The sequence below is a fragment of the Lepisma saccharinum genome, chromosome 12 (assembly GCF_977018435.1).
Source record: "Lepisma saccharinum chromosome 12, izLepSacc3.1, whole genome shotgun sequence".
Lineage (NCBI taxonomy): Eukaryota > Metazoa > Arthropoda > Insecta > Zygentoma > Lepismatidae > Lepisma > Lepisma saccharinum.
In genome coordinates, this window is record NC_139240.1 from 15,428,022 (window position 1) to 15,452,390 (window position 24,369).

Here is a 24,369-nt window from a genome sequence, read left to right on the forward strand (position 1 = left end):
TTGTTTTCTTTTAAAATTAGTGTTCTTTAGCACCATTGATTCCCTGTGAAATTTTCACTCTTGTATTAAACAGTAACAGTGGCTCACTAATATTTGTTTAAGTGCGTACTACAGCAAATGTTCAATACATGGTAGAACCTTCTTCTGTTGTGCGCCATGCAGCAATACTGTCACCCATACTGTACTCACCAGTAGTAGTACTTGTACAGTCACGGACACTGCTGGCTTGTAATGAATACATTGACTTTCAATGGAATCGTTACAAGCCGGCAGTGTCCGTGACTGTACATATTACACATAATCTCTACATGCATTTGATTCATGATGATGTGAATCTCTTTAAACTTTTAGAAAATATAATAGTTACTGTGATATTTACTTAGTCATAATTATTAACCTGTTAACTGTAAAGGTGTGTTTGCAAAGCATGCAAAGGCTGATTCATCTAGGACAGATCCGATGTTTGTGGAGACTGCCTATACAGGAAAGAATGGCCGATAAAATACTATAAAATTAAATATGTTTAAATTAATATAAATTAGATTTTTGCTTTTTATAAGAAAAAGTAAATGTAATAAAATGTTTCTTTCAAACTTAGTCTTTTCTGCAATTTATTTAATTCTTTTAATCAACATAACTCTTATTTTGCACTTATGCTGCTACTAGTATTATTATACAACACACAAGTACAACTACTAATGGCTTCTCCATGCAAAAAAGATTCCATGGAACTGCATTTTAATCACATGCATTCTTCCACTACAAAAATGAATGCAAATGCATCACAGAATCCTATTTGCACTGAAGTACACATATATACTGAGAAAACTGAAACAAATATTAATCAAGATATTCTTAAACAAATAAAGCGTGATAGTTCAAGGCACCAATGAGAGCACGAGGCTCACCTCTTCTTTGCAACACGACCTGACCTTTCAAAAGACAAATTTTCTGTTCAACCCTCGTTACCAGCGTGTCTCTTATCCCCTCCATCTTGCACACACTTCTTCCTTTTATGAGGTACGGCTGCAACCATTTCCCTGTGTGGGATTTCCACACGAGAACCTTGATTCGCAGATTTTGAAATTGTTGTCCTGAGTTTCTTGTTGATCTCTTTCAAAGTTCTTCGTGATTCTGTAATGAGGTTCACGTCCTGGCACAGATAATACAGGTTCATTGTCTCCCGGAGTTCATTGCAGAACCTGTGTTTCTCCTTCTTAAGCCGGTCGTCAGCATTATCCAAAGTGATGAACTCTTCATCCGACTGAGGATGATTCTCGTCCATGTCCATCATTTCTATTCTGTCGTAAAAACCTCTTCCCCTATGATAATATGATCCCCTGATGTCGTCGTTCACTTGAAGGAAGGGACTTTCTAAATATGCCCTCGACAACCTTTCAAAAGACCAGCTGGACACAAACAAAAAGACAGCGCAGAAATGCACACAAGGATACATCCACGTTACAAAATCTTCACAAGAACATTTCACTGGATCAAAGCTCACTATGTAGAATGAGTCACCCTGGTCTTGTTGCACACAAAACATCCCTTCGGAGATGTGACTGATCTCACCCCTAAACGCTTCAGCACATGCGAGTCTGTCCATCACGTGCCGAACAAAGTGATACGGACGATCTTCCAAGAATGAAGGTACATTAGCTCCCCACTGCCTGTAATCTGGGCTTATCTTAACGTTACGCGTGGAGTAATCCCTCATGGTGTCTGGAATGAAGTGCTCAACAAGCACCGTCAGTATGTCAGTCAGTGACTTGTCAACATGTTCATCCAAGAAATTGTGTTTCAGGATGATGTTCAGTTCCTCGATGCCGTTGTTCATTTTGAAGATCATGCGGAACTCCTGGTCGAAGAGGGCATCGACCCATCGCTGCGCAATCGGCATCCATTTGAGCTTGAAATAGTCACGTGCACGACTTGAACTCTTCCAGCTGTTATGCTTGAACAAAAAATCACATCGTTCCTGGAATTCCGTTTCGGTGGTTGACTGTGCTATTGTCCGGCACATTTCCACCACGACAACCTCACTGTCCGGGTCCAGACCACCGCCTTTGGCCAACCACTTGTTCCATGCCGCTTCCCTATGGTATGGGCTGATGCAGATTTTTGTCTCTGGAAAAACATTTTCGATTGCAATTCCTTTACTCTTCGAAGCATCCGTAACAAAATACTTTGGTTTCCACTCAGGGTTCCACATTGTAAAAATACGCAGAGCATTCTCCACGGTTTCCTTAGATTCATTTTGAAGAACGAAGCTTCCAACTATGCAGAAATTAACATTGGTTTTCACAAGAATGAAAAACAACGGTATGTCCACCTTGTACGTTGAGTCGAGAACACAAACATAACCCCCGTACGTCACCAGCAGCTGTTGCTGCCACTTTGTTTGGTAACAGAAAAGAAGTCCAGCAGCTCCCTTTGCTTTGTCCTCATACGGTCGGTACACTATGTGGTCCTGCGGCGGCGCAGACTTCCATCTTTCGATGACCGACCTCATCGCTTCTTGGTCAATTTTACTTGCCTTTATTTTCAAAGAAGCAAGCCTCACGTGACTAGAAATAGTTCTGTTGCTTGGGAAGAAGCATGCATTTTTTGGGTTGGGCTTCATGTCACAGTGGGCAAACATGCTATCCACGACAAGTTGCAAATGGAACTTGATGCTTTCCACAGACAACACGTTAGCTTTAACAAGATTGTGGACTTCGTTTACCAGCCGTGGGTGCAGCCTTGCTTCCGACATGGCTATGCTCGCTGGATGGGTATGCTCGGATGGTACCGATAGGGCAACATATAACCTTTGGTAGCTTTCCACCTTCTGATTGTTTTCCAGAGCTGCTTTCAACTGCTGCATGACCTACAATGAAAACAACAACAACAATAATAAACGTAAATTGGGAAAACTTTCCAATAAAAAATTAAGAAAGAGGGACACGAAATGAGTATGAGAATTGATGTCTTAACACCTCATTAGGCACGCATGTGACCATTGTGAGATTGCAACACTGAAGTATACTGTCCATATGTGCTACTTTGTTCTCAGTTCTAAATCTGCTGCACTTGTAACCAACCTAGTATTATAAATTTAACGTCTGTTGCATGGTTGGGTGACATTTATCTATGCTCAAATATTTAACAGGAAAAATTTCTAACTGTCAAAAGACAGAACACAGCAGATTTGGATGTAATACAGAGGTGGGTTAATGGAGAAGATGAGAGCAGGGAGATGTGCCTGTGTGAGTTGTCTGTATTAGGCACATGATAAACAACTATCACCTAGCCAAGTAACTCCTGTTAAATTTATGTTACATTGCTTAGAAGCCAGTCAGAACTGTGATTCTGCATTGCATGGATCTATACCCACAGAATAGAAAATGTCAATTTTCGAGTGCTCATATCGTTGGAATGAGGTCTTAATGGATGTAACATTACAAGCTGACCTCTGTGGCAGAGTGGTTATCACTGCACGCTTCGACTCCAGGTTCGAATCACAGTCTGGGCATGGGTATCCCTTCATCAATTTCATTATATCAATCATCTTCGCCATTAACCCAAAGTGAAAAAAAAAGTTAAGTAAAATAAACCAATCAAACGTTACAAGACAAGTGTATGATGTCATTTACAACCTTTGAAAGTTTGTCAGTGTTTCACTCACAAAACAAAAGACACTAGATTTATTATTTGCACACAAGATGCCTCTTTTCCTTGAAAACTCCAAACCAGCCAAAATGCAAAATTCTTTTCCAAGTTACTCTTTGCCATTTATCACGACACTTCAGAGTTTCTCCTCTTTCCTTGTCTCATTCTCTCTCTCTTTTATCCTCACTCTGCATCTATCTATCTCTTGCACACAGACACACACATACAAACATACATTTATTTATTTATTTTGCCTTGTTTTCCATGGTGAAGTTAAGGCTGAGAATCATTTGCTTCCACTTGATCATGTCTACATGTACATTTAGCAGACTACATTTTAGTCGTTACGCAAGGTGAAATATTTTTAAAAAATACATAAAAATACAAAGCAAAAATTACAAGAATTAAAGTCTAACCTATATGCATGGGAACACAACAACAAAGAAAACAAAGTTTTGTGTAGAAAACAGACAAGTGATCCCTGTATTTCAGATTCAGAAGACAAAGTGAACACAGATGTTGTGTGTTCGTTAAACGGGTTGAGCCAGATCATCTGATAGGTTGGAGTAGACAGAATTGCAGTAATCAAAGAAAAGACATGTGATTCGAGGAGTTTTGATATTAATGCTGATGGGTAGAAAATGTTAAGCTGGACGAGGGTGTGTAGTGTTCTAAAAGCTCTTCTACAGTTGAATTTATATGGTCTGACCATGAGAGATGCTGATTAAATATTACGCCCAGACAATTTGCTGTTTTAGTTAATTTTATGTCTTCCCCTAACACCTTTATAGCCGGGAGGGAAAAAAAACATACACAGAAAGCATTTTTTGTGAGCCTACAATAATACTTTGGGTGTTAGATGGATCATAGCAGCACACACACACATGGACACTCACCTTCCTCCTCAACCTCCAGTGCTCCTCTGGCCCACTGATGGTATAGGCTGGATACACCCTGAGATACTTTATGGCCATTTTAGCTTTGCAACCAATTCTCTTTGTTCCTCTTAACTTCCTTTGCTTATTCCCATCACCATCCTGAAACAGCCAAATAATATGTCACAATTATGTTAAATATTATTCACGTAAGTTCAACAATGAGATTCTATACATGATGGAGAAAGTTCTGTGCTTCCCTGTAGCCCTTTGGGTCCTTGTGACCAATTGATTTCAAAGGTCCACACTAAAATTGGCAACCTCCAGGATGGGGTGCGCTACATCAGGGGTCCCGGGTTCGAATACTGGCCTGGGTGTTTCTGTGAGTGCTCCTTCATCACCCATCCTCATCTTTGTGATTAGCCAAAAATGGAAGAAAAATTTAGGGTGGGTACTCTAGTACCATGATAAAATTCAAGTAAAATTCCCGGTTTTCAAGGTGAACCTTCCAAAAATTCAAAGGTACAAGCAGATGTTTCCTCCCCTCACCACCCACCCACATACACATACAAACATATTAGCAATATGAAGGATCTGTTCGATTCCAATGTATCCAAAAATTCTAATTCAAATCGATTAAACGGTATACAGCATGTCCGTAAAATCATGGTGCACTTTTGACCGGTCACAGGAATGCAACAAAACAAGATAGAAATGTGAAATCTTCACCAAATAAAAGGAAAACTCTCCAAGTTTCCGTACTATGATGCGCAAGCGTGTGCACACACAGGTGATGACGCAACATATTATATTTAATTAAGGTGTGGAGTTTACATTTTACATTTGCCATTTCACATATCCGGACTCAAAATACATCTACAAACAGAAATGTTATGGGATTTACTAATCTACGAAACATTGTTAATTGTATAAGAATTTCAAACTCAAATTTATCTAACCAACTTCCAAATATCTCATATTGCAATAATCTTCTGCCTGTCAGATAGATTGTTCTGCAAAGGCAATAATCTTCTGCCTGTCAGATAGATTGTTCTGCAAAGGACACTAACAAAGTAAAAGGATTCAGAGAATTCTGTTTTATTTTCCACGCAGCTTCCACCTGCGGGCACTCATGCCTACGCTACCTCTTTCTATCGCAGGGCCTCCCCGATGGCACAGTGGTAGCGTCGTCGCCTTGTAATCAAGGGGTCCCGGGTTCAATACCCGGTGGAGGCACACAGTGGTTCGGATTCCACTTTAAACTGTAGGTCCAGTCCCGATTAGCCTTCCTGTGCATAAAGTGGACTTAAAACACCAACTCAAACCAAACCAAACTCTTTCTATCGCTTTCTCTTTCTCTCTCCCCCTCTTTCTGCCTTTCTATCTCTCCCTTTCTTTTCTCTATTTCCCCATAATTTTTTACCGATTTAAGGGAACAGCTATTCGAAAGAATTTTTCTCCTCAATTTTTTTTTCACATTTCGCGATTTCGTGCATTGTGAAAATTCAATGTCCCTATAAATAAGATTGGCGTAGGGTTGTGACGACCTCATCGCCCAGTGACTTGTTCACTGCAGTTAGTCAACCAACAGAGTGAGATGGTCAACATTTTGCTCTGTTGGGATTTACAGAGCTGTCCTGTCATGGCTCTATGAGCGTCCCACAATCGGCAGAAGTGAGGTATGGTTGGTGGACTACAATGTGATCCTCCCAGCTAGATCCAAGGGATCCACTGACCAACGACAGGGTCCTCCATTCATATTGGGGGTTAGGCGTAGAGCTGACAACTCTGCACTGTAAAAAGACATGTCAAGAAACAGGAATATGAGGCCATGGATGTTCCCAAGGTAAAATATTCCGGAGGTAAAATAGTCCCCCGTTCGGTTCTCCGGGTGGAGACTACTTTGGGAGGTCCCTGGACTAAGGATAAGATCTATGTTAGGAATAAGGATATTAAATTAGGCACCTGGAATGTTCTGAGCCTTTACCGGCCTGGGGCATTTCAGTGTACAGTTAATGAGATAGTTAAGTATAAATTAGATGTAGTAGCTGTCCAGGAAGTTAGGTGGCCAGGAGAAGGGAATTGTAAAACTAAAAATTATACTTTTTTCTATGGTGGTACTGAAAATCATAATTTTGGAACAGGCTTTTTCATAAATAATAGAATTATCTCGGCTCTTAAAACAGTAGCATTTATTAATGATAGGATATCATATGCAGTTTTACAGGGTAGGTGGTGTAAAATTATTTTAATAAACATACATGCTCCAATGGAAGATAAAGATGATAATACTAAAGATGATTTTTATGCAGAGTTAGAACAGGTCTTTGATAAATTTTCTCAGTATGATATGAAAATAGTGTTAGGTGACTGTAATGCACAGATTGGCAAAGAAGAGACATTTAAACCCACGATTGGTAAAGAAAGTCTTCATGAATTAAGTAATGATAATGGTTTTGGTTTTGAGTTGGTGTTTTAAGTCCACTTTATGCACAGTAAGGCTAATCGGGACTGGACCTACGATTTAAAGTGGGATCCGAACCACTGTGCTATGTGCCTCCACCGGGTATCGAACCCGGGACCCCTTGACCACAAGGCGACGACGCTACCACTGCGCCATCGGGGAGGCCCCATAATAATGATAATGGTATAAGATTGATTACTTTTGCAACCTCATAAGAATTTAATTGTGAAAAGTACCACTTTTAAACATAAAGATATCCATAAATATACCTGGTCTTCTCCAAATGGTAAAACTCATAATCAGATAGATCATACTCTCATTGATAAGAGAAGGCAGTGGCGTGGCATGGATTTTTAAAAGTGTTACCGGTTATCAGTAGGACATTTAAGGGAGACTTGGGCGCCTCCCCACCTCATGCCCCCCCCCCCAATGTCTTCCAAGTAGTTCATATAATATTAATCTGGTACGTATGCAATTCAATACTAGATTTTGGTAAAGTTATTAATCAGAAAAAAAAATGTTGACATAAGGACTAAAGTGAAATCGCAAACATTGGTTGTTGACACAATAATACGTAATTTGATACTTACAGAAACATCGAAGGCTACTTATAGAGCAGATCAATCCGTCTTTGAAAATAGTTATATGATGCTGGGATCCCGGGTTCGAAACCTGGCATGGGCGTTTGTGATGTCTATTCATCAATTTAATCATATCATCACTCATCCCCATCTTCGCAAATTAGCCAAAAGTGGCACAAGCGAAGCAAAATCAATCAAATCAAATCAAAAAACTTCTATGATGCTGTCATAAAGAGAAGTTTTTCATTTGAATTTGAATTTTTGGGTGCGTCATGGTCATGGTCCATGTTATCCACATCTGAATTCGACACTTTTTTTTTTTCACCCGAAAATAGCCAACAAAAGAGTTTAGAAAACTGCACACATCCACATAACCACGGATAGTCGTTATACCACGAAACATTGAAATGTCGGTCATATCCAGCAGACGACTTGGTTTTTAAATCGTTAAAAATAGGCTTTGGCCTCCCTTTCGCAACAATTTCGATGTTTTCTGCAAAACAACGAACCGAAAGATTGCTTCAAAATATCTTCTATCGCACGATTACACACACTGTCCAGATAGGATGAACCCGCCACCTCGGAACTCGGGGCAAGCTTCATAAATTAATTGACAATGCCCGAAAACAACATAAAGACGAAAGACACCAGTCACAAAACTCCCACTGCACAGTCCCTCCCACAAACCGTTGTTTACTTTTGTAACATGTGAAGCACCCTCCTTGCCCCCTCCCCTCTCAGCATCGGCCCTTCCCCAATATTTCCTTTGGAACCTGCAAGAAGTCCAGTTCTACTAATGTTGCCATCTTAGTTCTTTTGAAACCAGATTTGCCCAAATCGCGAAACATTTTCGTTTCAAATAAGACGTATGTAGAGTAGATGTAGTCTTCATCTGTTTCCTAACTACTCCCACTCCCATGTTTCGCTAAATCCACTGAAATCTCATTTCTGACACCACTACTATTTCGTATATTTTACGTCCTTTGCTACCTTTAAGACTTTCGCTTTATAGGATAATCGTGACGATGACGATGCGTGGTGAATTATTGAAATAAAATTATTATTTCTTTGTGTATGTAATTATTAATTTTTATAATTATGTAAGTAAAATAATAACAACGAACATTGAAATAACCATTTCTTGCTGAGGATTCGAACCTGCGACACCTGACACTTCAGAGCGTGCTAAGATAACAATCGGGAAATTATGCTTGTAAGTATTGTTTTCACCCAAAAACAGTTCTACCACCTTAAAAACATTGCTTCAATCCGAAATTATTGCATTCCTGCGACAACGTATGTCAATGTCAATCTGTATTATCAACAATTATCACAAATTCCTGTAACCGAAATAATATTATATGTGTGAAATATAGAATTTTAGGTTGACATTTTTAGAAGGACAGACCCCTTGACCATACCCATCCCTCTCCTCTCCTTCTCGCCCATGATGTCGAAGAAGGACAAAGAGGACTTTCATAATCGCTGATATTTAGTGTAAATACAAATTATCACTTGGTAGTTTGCTTTTGCCCCAGTGTGATTTGATTTTTTTAAATTTTGATTTGGCGATTTAAGTCCACTTCATGAACAGTAATGCTAATCGGGACAGTTTAAAGTTGGATCCGAACCACTTGTGCCTCCACCGGGTATCGAACCCGGAATCCCTTGATTATAAGGCGGCGACGCTACTAACACTGTGCCATCGTTCCCCAGTGTGACTGGACACCTTCAGAGTAAGATAGACCCGATTAGGAGACTTAGCTCTTTTCTGTCAATTGAATATGGCAACACTGGTATGTTTCCTGTAAGGATCACCGGCAACTGCGCCGGCTAAACAGCCTGCCTCCTCCTCCCGCCCTAACAGTCTTTACCGCTACGCCAAGTCTTCCTTTGGTGGGCTCAGGGCCCTTCCCTCATGTTGCCTGTGGAGCGTACCGGATCAGTCCTCCTCTTCGCTTTTGCCGGTGTCAGAAAAAATGTCAGTCTGCAATGTTTACTTTACGACAATATTACCAGTTTATGTACGTAATAATATTTTAAGACAGGTTCTTCAATTCTTTATATTTTAGTGTTACCTGCGGTAACAGCGGCTACATGCACGCCACGCCTCTGAGAGAAGGCATACTAATATAATTGACGTTCGTACACATAGAGGTGCTGACTGTGCCAGTGACCATTATTTAGGAATTGCTAAATTAAGAGAAAGACTCGCAGTGATAAATCATAAGCAACAAAATCTAAAAGTTATAAAATTTAATACAGGAAAATTTGCTGATGAAAGAATTAAGAAAGATTACCAAATTAAATTTGTCAAATAGATTTGATGTTTTGCAGGATTTAAATGATGATGAAAATATAAATGAAACAGATGTAAATAAGAATTGGGAGCACATACGTAATGCAATAGAATCAGCAGCTAAAGAAAGTATAGGATACTATAAACCAAGAAAAAGTAAGCCATGGTTTGATAATGAATGTCATAATCTAATAGAAATAAGGAATCAGGCTAGTCTTAGGTGGGTAAATAACTCTGAGGATACAAATCTAAGCAATTATAATAGACTAAAGCGAGAAGTTAACTGCACGCTTAGAAGTAAAAAAAGAGATTACTTGAAAAGCAAAATTAACGAAACTGAAACAAACAGCAAAAACAAAAATATCAGAGATTTATACAAAGGTGTAAATGAATTTAGAAAGGGGTGGCAACCTAAAGTAAACTTGATAAAAGATAAAGACTGTGATTTTCTAGTTGACCCAAGCGACATTCTAAATAGATGGAAGAACTCCTTTAACTCTTTCGCTGCGGTCGTCACTTTTATGCACAGCACGCAAGGTGCCTTGCTCCGTGGAAATCGCATTATTGTGAGTTCATACTTACACTCGCTGCGGGTGTCGCATTTCCGAAGTACGTTGCTTTTAGTGGCCTTCTGACATCTGTTGATAGTATTTTGAACTATTTGAACTTGTAGTTTTGTTTTTATCCGTATGATGTCGCTAATTACGCCTCCGTTTAGAATTCTTTGACATATGAGCGTTGAGTGCTCTGACATGCATGTTCGAATGTAAACAACATGGCTTCCTCATGTCGTCAACACTTGTCTGATAATGATGTTACTCAACTGTTATTTGCCGACTCAGAATCAGAAGGTGAATTAAGTTATGACGATAAAAGCGACAGTTTTTATGAGACTTCAAGTGGTGACAGTGATTGTGTAGTGTCTGATGAAGAATTGGTACCGCCGTCCGTAACATCATGAAGCAAGAGTGCAAAACAGCATTGATCTAGGTGCGGGAATTTCAAATTTTTTCAAAATATCATACGACCAGGGACTACAGAATGGTTTGCCAGTGCAAGGAATGACTTTTGTAAGTTCTCTATAACATATTTTGCAATGTAATTTTGTAAAATTATTCTTTCTAAAAAAATGTTGCTTTTTTTTCAAAATTTCAAAAGTTTTCAAAATATCATACGACCAGGGACTACAGAATGGTTTGCCAGTGCAAGGAATGACTTTTGTAAGTTCTCTATAACATATTTTGCAATGTAATTTTGTAGAATTATTCTTTCTAAAAAAATGTTGCTTTTTTTCAAAATTTCAAAATTTTTCAAAATATCATACCACCAGAGACTACAGAATGGTTTTCCAGTGCAAGTAAAGACTTTTGTAAGTTCTCTCTCATATATAATGCAATGTAATTGTGAAAACTAATTTTTTTATAAAAAAAATATATTTTCAAATTTAATTACGCAGCCAAGGGATATTGTGTGCCAGAGAATTCCGCAGCGAAAGAGTTAATGACCTTTTAAATGTTCATGCAGGAGATAAATCAGAAGTAAATGAAGTGCACACAGCAGAACCTTTAGTTCCAGAACCTAACTTGACTGAAGTTAAAGATGCTATTAAAAGGCTAAAGAATAACAAAGCACCTGGCATTGATTTAATACCAGCTGAGATAATTAAATATGGTGGGAATTCGTTAATATGTCAAATTCATAAATTAATTTGTTTAATATGGAATAAAGAAGAAATCCCTCAACAGTGGAAAGAATCCATAATTGTTCCTGTGTTTAAAAAAAGTGATAAAATGAACTGCAATAATTACCGTGGAATTTCTCTAATCTCAACAACATATAAAATATTATCTAACATTCTTTTAACAAGACTAACCCCATATGCTAATGAAATTATAGGTGATTATCAATGTGGATTTAAACGTAACAGATCAACTACAGATCAAATTTTTCACATCAGACAGACACTTGAAAAAAAGTGGGAATATTATCAAAATGTCCATCAGCTATTCATTGATTTCAAAAAAGCATATGATTCGGTCAAAAGAGATAAATTATACACTGGCTGACAAAAAAAGTTAAGCACCCAGAAGGAGTGGTTGGACGTGAATGAAACTACATATGCTGAAAGTCCATGTACCTTTATTGAACTGATTACAATATAGGATGCAAGAGTCAAGGACGTTGGCAGTTACAGGTGGAATGGTGGCGCCAGGTCAGTAGGGTGTCACACCCCCTATGGCCGCAATGCATGCCCTTATGTGGTTCGGATTAGTGTCAAACAGCCTTTGGATCCTCTCCTGAAGCACGTTCGTCCACAGGTGTTGCAGCAGTCCCTCCAGATCCCACAGGTTGGCACTAGGACGGAGTCCCCGTCCAATGTCATCCCACACATGTTCAATGATGGAGAGGTCCGGGGATCGTGCTGGCCACGGGAGGACCTCAACATGCTCTAGGCAGTCCATAGACACATGGGCTGTGTGTGGGCGTGCATTATCTTGTTGGAACACTGTCCCAGGGTGCTGTGCCATAAGGGGTAGGACGTGTGGACGCAGAATGTCTGTGACGTATAGCTGTGCCGTCAAAGTCTGCCGAAGCACTATTAGAGGTGACCTGAACGCATATCCAATGGCTCCTCACACCATGATGCCAGGGGTCACACCTGTGTGTCTCTCCACAATGTAGACAGGATGTGCCCTCTGCCCTTGATGCCGCCACACCCGCACACGATATTCATCGAAGGTCATGGAGAAGCGGGACTCTTCACTGAACATGATGCGACGCCATTCGTCCTCTGTCCATGCCTCCCGAGCACGGCACCACACCAACCGCAAGCGTCGGTGTTGTGGTGTCAACGGCAACCGGCGCATGGAGCGGTAGGACCCGTATCCGGCAGATGCGAGTCGTTGAAACACTGTGCACGAACTCACAGGATGTTGTAGAGTGTCCAGTACATGTTCTCGGATGACGGGTGCTGAAGTTGTGGGATCCCGCACTGCTTGGAGCGCCATACGACGATCCTCCCTCGGGGTGGTGTTTCTTGGTCGACCTGAACCTGCACGACGTGCATGGATGCCCTCATGTACCCATTGATTCTAACATCGGGCCACTGTGACATCTGAATGGCCCACATGCCTGGCAATTGCCCAATACGACCAACCCGCCTCATGCAGTCCCACAATGCGGCCTCTGTCAATTGCTGGATCGGCTGTCTAACGCGTCTGTGAGGCATCGCCGGTGCTTCGTTTTCCTCTCTGAACTTCGTGCTGCACTGTTTGACGCACAGCAGGTGACTGGTTCCACCTTATCAGCAACAGGAGGTGACGTCACAAATGCCCTCTGGTGGGCGTTCTACACATTACAGATCCTTGTATATCTAATCATTTACTCACACATCAACGGTATGCATGTATACCGAAATGGGGTAATCTTCGACCACTCCTTCTGGGTGCTTCACTTTTTTTGTCAGCCAGTGTATAATATATTAGTCGAGTTTGGAGTACCTAAGAAGCTTGTTAGTATGATAAATGTATGCACCAGTGAAACAGAAAGTAAAATTCGTGTAGGTATTAATGTGTCTGACAAATTTACAATTCATGATGGTTTAAAACAAGGAGATGCATTATCTCCATTGCTCTTTAATTTTGCCTTAGAATATGCTGTTAGGAAGGTAAAAGAAACTAAAGAAGGACTAAAATTAAATGGTATGACTCAGTTGTTAGCATATGCAGATGATGTAGACTTATTAGGGGATGACATAAATACAATTAAGAATAATGCTAAAATATTTTTCAAATCTGCTAAAGAGATAGGTTTGGAAGTTAACAAAGAGAAAACTAAATATATGCTTACAGGTCGAAACCAAGTGTTAGGTAATAATCAAAATCTAATTATTGATAACAACTCATTTGAACCAGTTTCCAAATTCAAATACTTAGGAGTAATATTAACATATGAAAAATATATTAAAGAGGAAATAAAAAGTAGGCTTAATTCAGAAAATGCATGTTACTTCTCTCTTCATAAACTTTTGTCTTCTCGTTTATTATCTAAGAAACTAAAACTTAAAATATACAAAACAGTAATTTTGCCTGTAGTATTATATGGGTGTGAAACTTGGTCCCTTACATTGAAAGAGGAACATAAATTGAGAGTATTTGAAAATAGGATCCTTAGGAAAATATTTGGACCTAAAAGGGATGAGGAGACAGGTGAGTGGAGAAGGTTACATAATTTAGAACTACATAATTTGTATTCATTTTTAGATATTATTAGAATGATTAAATCAAGAAGACTTAGATGGGCAGGCCACGTGGCACGAATGGGAGAGGAAAGAGGAGTTCACAGGATTCTTGTTGGGAAACCTGATGGTAAGAGACCTGTAGGAAGGCCAAGACGAAGATGGAAGGACAACGTTGAGATGGACCTAAAGGAAATTGGTAGTGATGGAAAAGAGTATATAGATCTTGCTCAAGATAGGGACAGATGGAAGGCCTGTGTTGCTGCAGCCATGAATCTTCGGGTTTAAGAAGGCTAGAGAGTTAGTTAGCAGCTTCCTTGTCCCTTCCTCGATAAAATTAAAAGCTAAACTATAAAAAATTTGCCTCGGGGCATTTGTACATGTATGAATTTATTTCGATTAATAAAAGTTGCAATTTTGCATGTCTACGGAGAAAAATTCACGTAGAATTCACGCATAATTTCCAGAATTCAAAGAATTCCTGCTGAGTAGCCACACTGAAAATGAAGTAAAGTAATCCAAATCAATCAAATCAAATTACAGTAACATTGGTGTTTCATAACCAAGGGGTCATCAATTCGATCCCTGTTTGTCAACTCTCGATTAGCCTATCTGTACACGAAGTGAACTTACAACAAAATCTCAATCTCAACTCGAAGGTCCACTGGCTTCATTATCACATGTTATAGTGTCTGCCTGGAGGTGGTATTACGTCATGAACACTGTTTACACTTGGTTTCAGAGAGACCTGATGGGGTCACAGCCGATCTCAAAATTTTGAGAAAGTGAAAATTTTCAAAGGAAGCAGTAAAAAGTCAGGAAAAAAAACAGTAGGGTCATTCCATGTGAAATCAACCAATTGAAGAACAAAAAATTGTTTCATAATCACAGATTTACTTCCATTATTTTCGTACTTATAGATACTTGGTCCAATATGACAAATATGTAATATCAGACCTGTCCAACAAATATTTTGTAAGTTACAAATTTTTGAAAATTTGAAGATTTTCAGAAATTGGGTGGACAAACGAACACACCATGTGACACAACACATTTCATATCACTGAAACTATGTGGAGTATTGTGATGATTGAGGTATTGTTGGAGAGGAGAAGGACAGTCCTAACAGAAAATAACTGTGTTACCAATCTTAACTGTTCATAAAATAGAGAAATCTTTAAAGAAAATATTTTTTTGTGAAGATCAATATACTCAACTTTGGGTAATTGTTTGATAGGGAATCCCAGGTTTTACTACAATGAAAACTGTTGCACAGCATAATCAATACATGTCAAAGATAATATTAAAAATCTGAAATGTATTATATAAAAATATCACGGGTTTCAGTATTGGGTGTATGAACCAATGTTTCCACTGGCATACAGCTATATTTTTGAAAATTGCCCTAAAACTCTCACAAATTACTACTAATATGAGTACACATGATATTGTTAGAAATGTGTGGGCCCTATCCCCACACCCCTTAAACGTGCCTACATGGCACGGTGCTATTAGCACGTGTTAAAATACAAAATTACATGTGAACATAAGAATGAATGGTGTTACCTCTCTCTGAGGTCTAAAACTAAGCCATCAGCCCTGAACATGACGTTTAAAACAAATAGTAAACTTTTAATAAATCTAAATGGGCAAGAAAGTTCCTCCTCTACCCACAAGTGCTTTCAGTATTACCTGATGTTAAGAAGCCACAGAGGAGGGGCAATATTGTCTTTTTGCTACCCCCCCCCCCCACCAGTCACACCCTGAAAAATGAGACTACATATATTTCAACTTATCTTGGTTGTGAATATTTGGAAAAATATTTTTGCACTAGATTTGTGAACGTGCACTCAGTTTTCGTTAACAAGAAGCATGTGACATCACAGTCAAGTATCCACGTAGGAATTATCTGACCCTGTTTCCAGTTTTGCTTTGAAGCATGCCAGGTTTTGTACCTACAAGTGCGCTCACATATAACAATGCACCAGGGAGGGCACAGAGGACAGAATAACTGTAAATCTTCCAGTGCACTTTCCGAACACAAGCTTCCTTTAGAGACCCGTTGCTGTCAAAAAGGCCATCGGCCATAAGAAAAGGTGCACCTTTTAAGTTCTTGGAAATTCAAGTCTAAGCTAATCTCCCCTTCGCTTTCCAAATTTAGACTTGGTGATCATTGTTCAGAGTAGAATAACTGCAGAAGGTGTGTTTCGGCATTTACTCTGCAAATGGTAGTGATGAGTTTGGATTTCCTTCCACACCAAGCGATATAACTGTGCACATATAGTTAGTTTATACACATTTAAATCATTTGCAGAAAGTAGACCGACTGCAAGATCGCGCATCAGTGCACTGCAATTAGTCTCCTGATATAGAATCAAGAGATTGGTAAGTTTTACTTCTCTCCTTACGTTTTCTTTACAAATTTATATTTTCTGTGTGAAAGGACATAAAAAGACGAGACTAGAGACAGACAAGTATCGTTCCGATACACCATCAGCTCTCTGCCCTTTTGGGCTTTAACGCTGTAAACTTTGGAGTGTATGAACCATCTCCTCTCGTGGGAAGGGGGTGGAACTTTTATTTCATGGCCACTTGGACTTATTAAAAGTTTACTGTTTTATTTTAAACGTCATGTTTAGGGCTATTGGTTTAGTTTTAGACCTCAGAGAAAGGTAACACCGTTCACTCTTATGTTCACGGGTGATTTATTTTTACGTTGGGGGGGGGGGGTAGTTTTAGGTGGCAAGGTCGAGGCATGATCGATATTTTAGACTTCTCGGGGTTGGGGGTAGTGGCGGTCACATCTAAGAGTGACCATTGATCTGAAAAGACATGTAAAGCTCAGACTGATTTCATTCAAACACAATACCAAGAACCTAGCTGCTACGATAATTACAGATCAGAATATAGCCATAGCTGGCGACTTGCCTCATATTTGACACCTTGGCCCTCTCCAAGCATGCACTATATTTGAAAGCCTTCGTTGCAAAACTTTAGCCTAGAAATACTCTAAAATTACTGATAATCTCATTTCTTAATCTTAATCTCTGAATAGCAGTTTGGGATTTGAAAATATCAGTAAAAGGTGAAAGAATCGTTTTGTTACGCCATTTTAGAATCAGAAATGTTTTGTATGTTGAAATATGAAAAATATAGTGCTTACCAAATAAAAGATACCATATTGCCCCAATCTCATCGACTGCCTTTGCGATCAGCCAAAAATGGTAGAAAAGTGAAGTAAAATAAACTAAATCTATAATTAAATTATTTCCTTTTAACTCTTTCATTCATGTAATTCTTCTTTAGTATGCGACGTTTTTGTTAAAATTATACTAAGATTTATAAAATGATGAAATGGTAAATGAGAACATGGCCACGGACAACTTTCTTTTTAACACATCGATCAGAAATCTTCAGAAACATGGATTTTCTGAATACTTTCGCACGTGTACTTCGCACCCTTTTAAAAATAGTGTGATTTCAGTTATGTTACTAATCATTAAAGGAATGCCTCAATACCATCATGCTTCACAGCATGCGAAGATCGAGTACCAGGCAGGGGTGGAAATTAGCGGTAATTATTGTAAGACCTAAAATTTCAGTTTTCATGTATTAAGCGCCATTTAATGGAATTATAAGTAATAAAATATTCCGTAATAGAGGTCTCTGGGCCTTCTCTTATCTCTTATGAGGCTTTATCACTGTGGATATTCATATATTCAATAAGTATATATTTTTTATTTATGTAAAATATATATACATAACAATAAAATAAAATAAGCTATTTAATAATAATTACTATATTATATTACTATACATACATACATACACACATACAGGTAAAAAAAACTGCTCCCCTGTGCTTGGCACAACACCATGAAGGTGTATAGGGGGTGTGGGGGTAAAGCCCTACACTTTCTTGATCCGGTCGTGAGTGGGAGTGATGTGATCAGCATCACACCCCTGACCACCTTTACCCCCCAGGGTTTCCCCCAGGTACCCATGTTATTCGACGCTGGGTGGGCGCCGGGGCCGCTTCCATCGTTAGAAAAGTTCCCGGATTGGAACCAGCCAGGGATCGAACCCGGGACCTTTAGCATACACACATAGTGTGTGTAACATAAATGTATGTCCCTACTTAGGGTACATATTCCTCACATGGAGGCGATGAAATAATGTTATATGAATATGGGTCGGGAAATGCGTCAATGACGCGTTGGAGTGCATTTTCGAAAACGCTGCACACTGTGTATGAGGTGAAAGCGGTGTAGTGTGGAATGTTGTAAAAGCTGTCAGATGCCACATACCCCACATCTGAACTGGCGGCAAACATTGTGGGAGACATTGGCATTGACCCCAAATGAAATTGGGGGGGGGGGAGTTCGAGAAACACATCGTAGTCAGGAAACGCATTTTGACACATTACAGTTCGTATGCTACTACATCACACAACACCCCATAGAACACTGCACACCAGACCTGTAGGTAACAGACAAACAGGTTCACAAGAAATGCTCAAAATGTCCGCCATGTGCACAGACACATGAAGCAACCTGGATGCACTTGTGAATACCTGGATAATTCCATTTCGTATCGCATCTGCCGATAATACGGACACAAAGACTCTCAGCATCGTGCACCAACGTTGCGTACACAAGAGCCTTTAAATGTCCCCACAAATAAAAGTCTAGTGGGTTGAGGTCTGGAGAGCATGGAGGCCACGTAATGGGTCCACCTCTACCTATCTACCTACCACGGAAATGTCGATCCAGAAACTGACGAACATTCACACAGGTAAGGTGTCCCGTAAGAACGCTTCGTATGTCCGTCTGTTAAGCGGGGGGGGGGGGGGGGACATAGAGCCCCACCACATTGAAGGCGAACCGGTGTTGATGACATGATTGCATAATCACGTCGGCCCATACGTGCAGATTGTGGAAATTCACAATCTGGTCACAGGGTGTATTTTTAATGGCACCCACGGACCACGGATTTGTATAGAGGATATCAAAACAAACAACTTTTCTCAGTAACAGCCGTTTCAAAAAGACCGTTTTGCCGCCTGGATGCTGGCAACCCAACACAACATTTGATCGTATCTGTGACGTCATTTTCTGCTGCGAAACAGCACACGGCAGGGTTGCAAGTAACATGCAAATTTTGTGAAAAATTACAAACTACCAACCACATTATTAGATGTAAAACGAAAAGTGAAATGAGTCCAGAAGACCGAACATCATAGCCTACCAGCCAGAAGGAAGCCGGTTTCACTCGGATGATGATGTCAAGCTCGAAGCAAGGATTGGGCTCTGACAACAGATAATCATCATAAGCCTCATGTAGCGCTGGGATAAATTCCTGAACCGGGGAGGGACCATGTTGAGAAGTAGTGTATGTAGTGTCCTTTCACGTGAGTCCGTCTGTATTCATCTAATAAATACCTAGTGAATTTGTAGGATTTGTATTCTATCTTTCCGATCATCCTTAGTGTGTCTAAACAAGCTCTGGTGGGGAGCACAAAATTTATTCAAACATTGCCTATCTCATTAAGCTACATTGCCTACAGTTTCATGTGAAATCCTACCACGCTACAGCACAATGCAAAATGTAACTCTACTTACGATCTGTCTTGCCCTTTCTGCAGCCGAAGCTTCTTCAGTTTTACCGCCTGCCCGGACTTTCCCATGAACACACCAATAGTAGATAACATCCTCCACTTCAAAGACTGGACCAAAAAATGGAATGCCATCTCCTACCTTCCGGTGAAAGTACAAGTGCCCTTGAAAGAAATGAAACACAATCAGATGTAATGAAATTCTGGCAACATCATTTTCCAACATGTAGAGGGGTTACAAGTAGGGCTGAGCCGATTCGATGCTGATTTATCAATTTGATTTGTTATTTAGCGTCGCTTTGTGGCACTTTTGGTTAATCGCGATGATGAGGATGAATGATGATGGGACACTCAAGAAGAACAGCCATGTCTAGGCTGGGATTTGAACTCGGGGCCTCTTCCATCACAGCATGTTGCGATAACCACTCTGCCAATACCAGTGATATTGGTATTGGAAGGTATCAGATGGATTTTATTTACAGATATTGGCCGACACTTTAATTTGCGAAGTCTGGAACACTCGTAGAGTCTAATTATCCTGGAATTTATGGAAAATTCAAAGTTTACATTGATTTTACCGCAATATTATATATTTTGATGTAATTTGTGAATATTTTAAAGCAAAACACTCGTAAATTGATGCTTATAATCACAATTGAATACTCAGCCACTAATATTAATCAATACTGTGAACAACTTTGATATGTTAAAATCTTGAAGCATTAGCATCATTATTGGTTCAAAATGGTATCAGCTCAGCCTTAGTTACAAGCAAACTAGACCAGCCATTTATCATTTAAAAAGAGTAAACTATACCTTGAAAATGATTGTAAGCAATGTTGAGTGAGTGCAGTGCTAATTTGGCCAACATTGTTGGATATTTAATGAGCTGGTCAGTGCTCATGTGCTTGATCGACTCACATTTATGCACTATTCTTCCTTTCCTGTTCATTTACACTGATACCTGGTGGATTCACATAGGACCCATCCCGATTAGCCTTTCTGTGCACAAAGTGGGTTTAAAGGCAAAACTTAACACCTTAGCACACAAAACGTGTCAAAACAACTGCAATTCTGTTGTTCAGTTTGTTAAGCCCACTTCATGCACAGATAGACTAATCGGTGCTGGATCTATAGTTTTATAGTGGGATCTGAACCACTATGTGCCTCCACCACATATTGAACCCAAGACCTCTTGATGAAATGGATAAGGCGATACAACTACACCATTGAAGTCTCACAGCTCTAACATTGTGAGAATGATAAGCTAAAGAAGCCCACCACGTCTGACTTAAACTACACGAGGTGGTAACACCAAGCAGTGACACAGGTCACAGCAAATGATTCAGCAACAACAGCACGTCTACCAGGTGTGCCAGTTATTAATTCTTAATTTCGTCGCTGGAAGCAAGGATTGGTGCACGGTCTCAACTGTTACGTCAGTGTGTTGCCAGGACAGTACTTGTCAAAATGCCGTGGATGTGCAACCGAGTGCGAGTGATCGTGATATTGGGTTTCTGTGGGAAACATGTTGACCTTCAAACCAAATAAGGAGCATGTGCGGCACATCCTGCCTTTCTTGTTCAACCAAAAGAAAAACGTGAGTGAAAGCCATCGTATCCTTGTGGAAACGTACGGTGACAATGTCCTAATGCAAGATGCATGTGTGCGTTGGTTTCGACGATTCAAAAGTGGTGATTTCGACTTGAAAGACAAAGATCGCTAAGGCCAGATGAAAAAAATCCAAGATGCCGAATTGCAAGCACTGTTGGATGAAGATGATACGCAAACGCAACAACAACTGGCAGAGAACCTAAATGTTGGTCACCAAACCATATCTGATCGTCTTCATGCCATGGGAAAGATCCAAAAGGCAGGGAAATAGGTCCCACATCATCTGAACGACAGACAAATGGAAAAGCAAAAAAAAACTGTGTGAAGTGTTGATTTCTTGCCATGAAAGAAAGTCTTTCTTGAATTGGATAGTGACTGGGGATGAAAAATGGAACTACTTCGAGAACCCAAAATGCAAAAAGTCATGGCTTGACCCAGCACAACCTTCAACATCGACCGCAAAACCGAATAGCTTCAGAAGGAAGACAATGCTGTGCATTCGGTGGGATCAGAAGGGTGTGGTGTACCATGAGCTTCTGAAACCAGGTGAAACAGTGAATGCCATTTGCTACCGTCAACAACTCATCAATTTGAACCATGCATTGATAGGAAAGTGCCTAGAGTGGGAGACAAGACACGGAAAAGTGATTTTGCAGCATCACACACAGTGAAAGGCATCAGACACACCATTCCGGCACTTGGCTGGGAATTCTTGCCCCACCTGCCATACTCACCAGACTTAGCCCCTTCGGACTACCACTTGCTTTCATCGATGTCTCACTCACTTTCCCAGCAACACTTCAACAATTATGAAGATGTCGAACAATGGCTTGCTGACTGGATCACCTCAAAATGTGAATGATTATTATGGAAGGGCATCCACAATTTGACGGACAGATGGGCACAATGTATAGCTAGCGATGGCGCATACTTTGAATAAAGCATTTGTTACCTTTCTCCCCAGATACACTTGTTTTCTTTCGGATCAATTAAGAATTATTAACCGGCACACCTGGTAGAAGCCATCAGCATAACAACACAGACTTGAAAGCTTCCACGCTGACAACTACGAGTTCCGATGTTGATGGTGACAATGGTCACCAAAATTAATTCAATGAAGTAAGCCATTGTGTAGACACATAACTACACATATCATTTAAACAACCTACTTTTCTAGTTTCTATTTTATAATAGCTGTAAATTATTTTTGTTCATATAAACTGTTTTTCTTCAATTTGTATGAGAAATATATGGTTTTTGGTTACTTTATTGATCAAAGTTGTCCTAGCGTTGTGCAATAAGGAAGACACTGACTTCACTTGTCTTCCTTATGGCACAATGTGAGGACAACCTTGTGTTGCGACGTCTCTCAAGGAATGTTAGGTTAGCTCCATTAGGTTTGGTTCTTCTAGCATCAATACACTGTAAATATAATATATTTATGCTAAGATAACTAAGCAAAAAAAACCTAACATAAGAAATTAGGCATTTAACTTACATCTTCACATAAATCAGGCTCATTATGTCTCATTTTTAATAGAGGTTCCTCAAACTTAATACTACGTTTATTTCCACTTCCTATTGTTTCCTCACCAGAAATCCTACATTTCTGGAATCCTTGATTCATACCCTTTCCAACGATGTATTATACATGTTTTTATTAGGAAGGATCGATTCTACACCCTTACCGTAAAAAAATGCCTGTACATCAGTCCCATACCCAGGATTTTTTTTGAGTAGGGGGCAAGCCTGAAACATTGGTTATATATATACATATACCGGGTGAATCACCTAAAACTTGCACCCTAAATATTTCTTAACCAAAAATAAATATTAAAAAACTGCTTTGGTAGATATAAAGGTATGAGGGGCACTCATGAAATTAGTGGACACAATACGTTCAACTACTTAAGGAAGTACGATTTTCAACACAAACTTAGCTTTTTAAATGGAAACCCCATTTTATTTTTAGCTCATTTGAAAGTACGAAAAAAATCATTAAGAATGGCGTTTGTTACATCGCAATATGTCACGTAGTTCTAAAGTAATTGTAACGTGAAGTTGAGCTTGAAGGTGCATCTTTTACTATGATGTCGGCAGAGCCGAGCGCAAATGCCGTCATGCATACAGTCTGCATGCTTGTGCTGCATTTTTCCTACACTCACCAGAGATAAATGTAATCTCATCCTTTTCAGAGTTAAAAACAATATATCACTTTCTCAGAAACAGTTCTGACGTACGTACACTAATGTCTGGTTAATCAGTGTATTTTGCAACACCCTTACTTACTCAGAAAGATGTAGCAGAAACTTTTAGATAATTTGTCAAAACTTACTAATGTATAAACTACACACTTTATTGTAACCCACAGTTGTTCTAAAGCACAACACACAGTATGCAGAAGAGTGTAAAAAATGATTTCTTAATCATTTTTTTCTGCAATTTCAAATGAGCTAAAAATAAAATGGGGGTTTCCATTTTTAAAAAAAACTAAGTTTGTGTTGAAAATTGTACTTCCTTAGGTAGTTGAACATATTGTATCCACTAATTTCATGAGCCCCTCTCATACCTTTATATCTACGAAAGCAGTTTTTCAATATTTTTCTTTCTTTTTTAAATATTTGGGGTGCAAGTTTTAGGTGATTCACCCGGTATATATATATATATATATATATATATATATATATATATATATATATATATATATATATATATATATATATATATATATATATATATATATATATATATATATATATAAACACACACGAGGGGGCTAATTTTTTCTTAACCTCCGATGGTGCCGCCAGGAGGCATGCGAAGTGCTAGGAAGCGGAGCATCACGCAGCATGTTCGGTGTCTCCCCTGGCAAGGCTTCAGTTGAAGCTGAGCGAAGGGCACGTAGAGATGTCTGCTACAATAGACTCTCCCGCCAAGTGCAAGGTGTGTGGTGTGATATGATTTCTACAGGCAGAGGGGCACAATGCAGCAGAGATTCACCGTCGAATGAGCTGTGTGCCGGAGAGGAATGTTG

At 39.5% G+C, this 24,369-nt stretch overlaps 1 protein-coding gene across 1 annotated transcript in view; it reads right to left on the bottom strand.

The window, feature by feature from the left end:
- Positions 1 to 602: 602 nt before the first annotated feature.
- LOC145996575 (uncharacterized) overlaps positions 603 to 24,369 on the bottom strand; it is a 28,515-nt gene continuing 4,748 nt past the window's right edge. The window contains exons 2-4 of the mRNA XM_083133080.1: positions 19,729 to 19,886; positions 4,548 to 4,688; positions 603 to 2,869 (exon numbers count right to left, since the gene is read on the bottom strand). Of these exons, the coding sequence (XP_082989206.1) occupies positions 956 to 2,869; positions 4,548 to 4,688; positions 19,729 to 19,886 (2,213 nt within the window). The 3' untranslated portion in view covers positions 603 to 955. The remainder of the gene's footprint in view (positions 2,870 to 4,547; positions 4,689 to 19,728; positions 19,887 to 24,369) is intronic.